Here is a 1,721-nt window from a genome sequence, read left to right as displayed (position 1 = left end):
AAAAAAAATCGAACAAAAATCCCAGAGGCTGTTTCTCGCTGTCCCTTCCCCTCGCCTTATGGGAAAACCCCTAAAACCTCCGACGGGGTGAGGCCGAGGGGGCCGCATGCTCGCCTGTAGGTGCTGGGCGCTGCTGCTCACCCACCCTTAAGCCCACTCCGACCCTACACCGGGCCCAGTGTAAGCCCGTTCTGAGCTCACCCTAAAGCCCACGGCCCCACTCGGCCCGGGCACGGCCTCGGCGAGACCGCGGGGAGCCGCGCACACGGGAGAGGGGCTCCGCTCTCGGCTCTCCCCGTTTCTCTCTTCCTGTTCGCCGGCTGAGGGCCTCGGGGGGGTAGGGGGGCTCAGGGAAGCTGCAAGCGGCAGCAGCCCCGTCTCGCGTCCCGTCAGATCGACACAGCCCGGCCCTCGGAAGCCCTCAAAAGCGGTGAGAAGCCGAAGCGAGGCGTGATGGGCTCCGCGCATCCCCAGCGGCCGAGCAAAGGCAGCGGGCCGCGGCACGGATCCTCCCGCAGCCGCTGTGTGTGGAGCGGGGCAGCTGCGGGGCAACGCCGCGTTGGCTCCGAGCGTCCGACTGAGGGAGTGCCGCTCTGCGTACAGAGCTTCGTTCCTCGTTAAAAAAGGAAAACGGGAAGATAAGACCCGAACAGAATAAAAAATAAAATGATAGAAAAATAAATTTAAAAGGAAGAAAAGAAAAAAAAAAAGGAAAAAAAATATTAAAGGTCGGAGTGCTTTAAAACAGAGGAGAATCGCTTTAAAAATTCACTGCGCTGATCCACCAAAAACCAAAACGGATCTCAGCAGCGCTGTGCGTGCACAGATGTGTTTGTGCCACACACACACACACACCGAAAGAAGAAGCCGCGGCAGCCGCGTGCTGAGCACAGCCTACACTTTATTTCAGACTACAGATTTCTGAACATAATAAAATCTTTGGCTTGGAGCGGCAGTTCAGCCTCGCAGTCTGTGGATCAGATTTATTTTTTGTTTTTTTCCTCGGGAAAAAAAAATAAAAATAAAGAGAGAGAGAAAGAGAGAGACAGAAATTCACACACACACACAAATAAGGATCGAACGGAAGAGCGGAGGCGGACACCAAAAACGAAGAGCGACGGACGTGGGGAGGAAAGGAAAGCAACAAACGAACAAAAGAGAGAGGGAGAGAAAAGGAGAGAGAGAAACCATCCAGCAAATAGAGATCGCTACACATATTTCTTACCTGAAATTAAATATATACAAGGTCATATGTTTGGCTATATAGAGTAATTTTTTTTTTTTTTTTTTTTTTTTGTAAGCGTTCATATTTTTTTTTCTCGTTCGCAGTCCTTATACTATGGATAGACAATAGCTCTGTGTTCCTGGCACCTGTCGGCGCGGGGCCGTCACTCGCTCTCCTCTTTGTCCTGCACCGTGGTGGTGGAATGGTTGTACAGTCCCTGGGCCATGAGGTGCAGTGCCAGCCCGTTCTTGATGCCCGTCGCCTTCTTGATCTTGGCCCGCTTGTTCTGGAACCAGATCTTGATCTGGGACTCGTTGAGGCTCAGCTCCTGGGCCAGGCTCTGCCGCCGCTGCTCCGTGATGTAGCGGTTCGCTTGGAACTCCGCCTTCAGCCGCTGCAGCTGCTCGGCCGTGAAGGCGGTGCGTGGCCGTTTGTCCTCCTTCTCCGTCTTCTTCTTCTTCAGCTTCCTGGTGCGGGGTCCTGCGGGCAGGACAAC

The 1,721-nt window shown here is 53.9% G+C and overlaps 1 protein-coding gene across 1 annotated transcript; it reads right to left on the bottom strand.

Moving 5' to 3' along the window:
• Positions 1-770: 770 nt before the first annotated feature.
• EN1 (engrailed homeobox 1) lies at positions 771-1,721 on the bottom strand (the record flags this gene model as incomplete). Its single annotated transcript, XM_010714108.3, has 1 exon — positions 771-1,721. A coding segment is annotated over one exon (333 nt), but the record flags the coding sequence as incomplete, so codon positions are not given.

Source organism: Meleagris gallopavo, chromosome 7 (genome assembly GCF_000146605.3).
Source record: "Meleagris gallopavo isolate NT-WF06-2002-E0010 breed Aviagen turkey brand Nicholas breeding stock chromosome 7, Turkey_5.1, whole genome shotgun sequence".
Lineage (NCBI taxonomy): Eukaryota > Metazoa > Chordata > Aves > Galliformes > Phasianidae > Meleagris > Meleagris gallopavo.
Note: the sequence above shows the minus strand (reverse complement) of the source record. Positions and strands in the feature narration are given on the sequence as shown.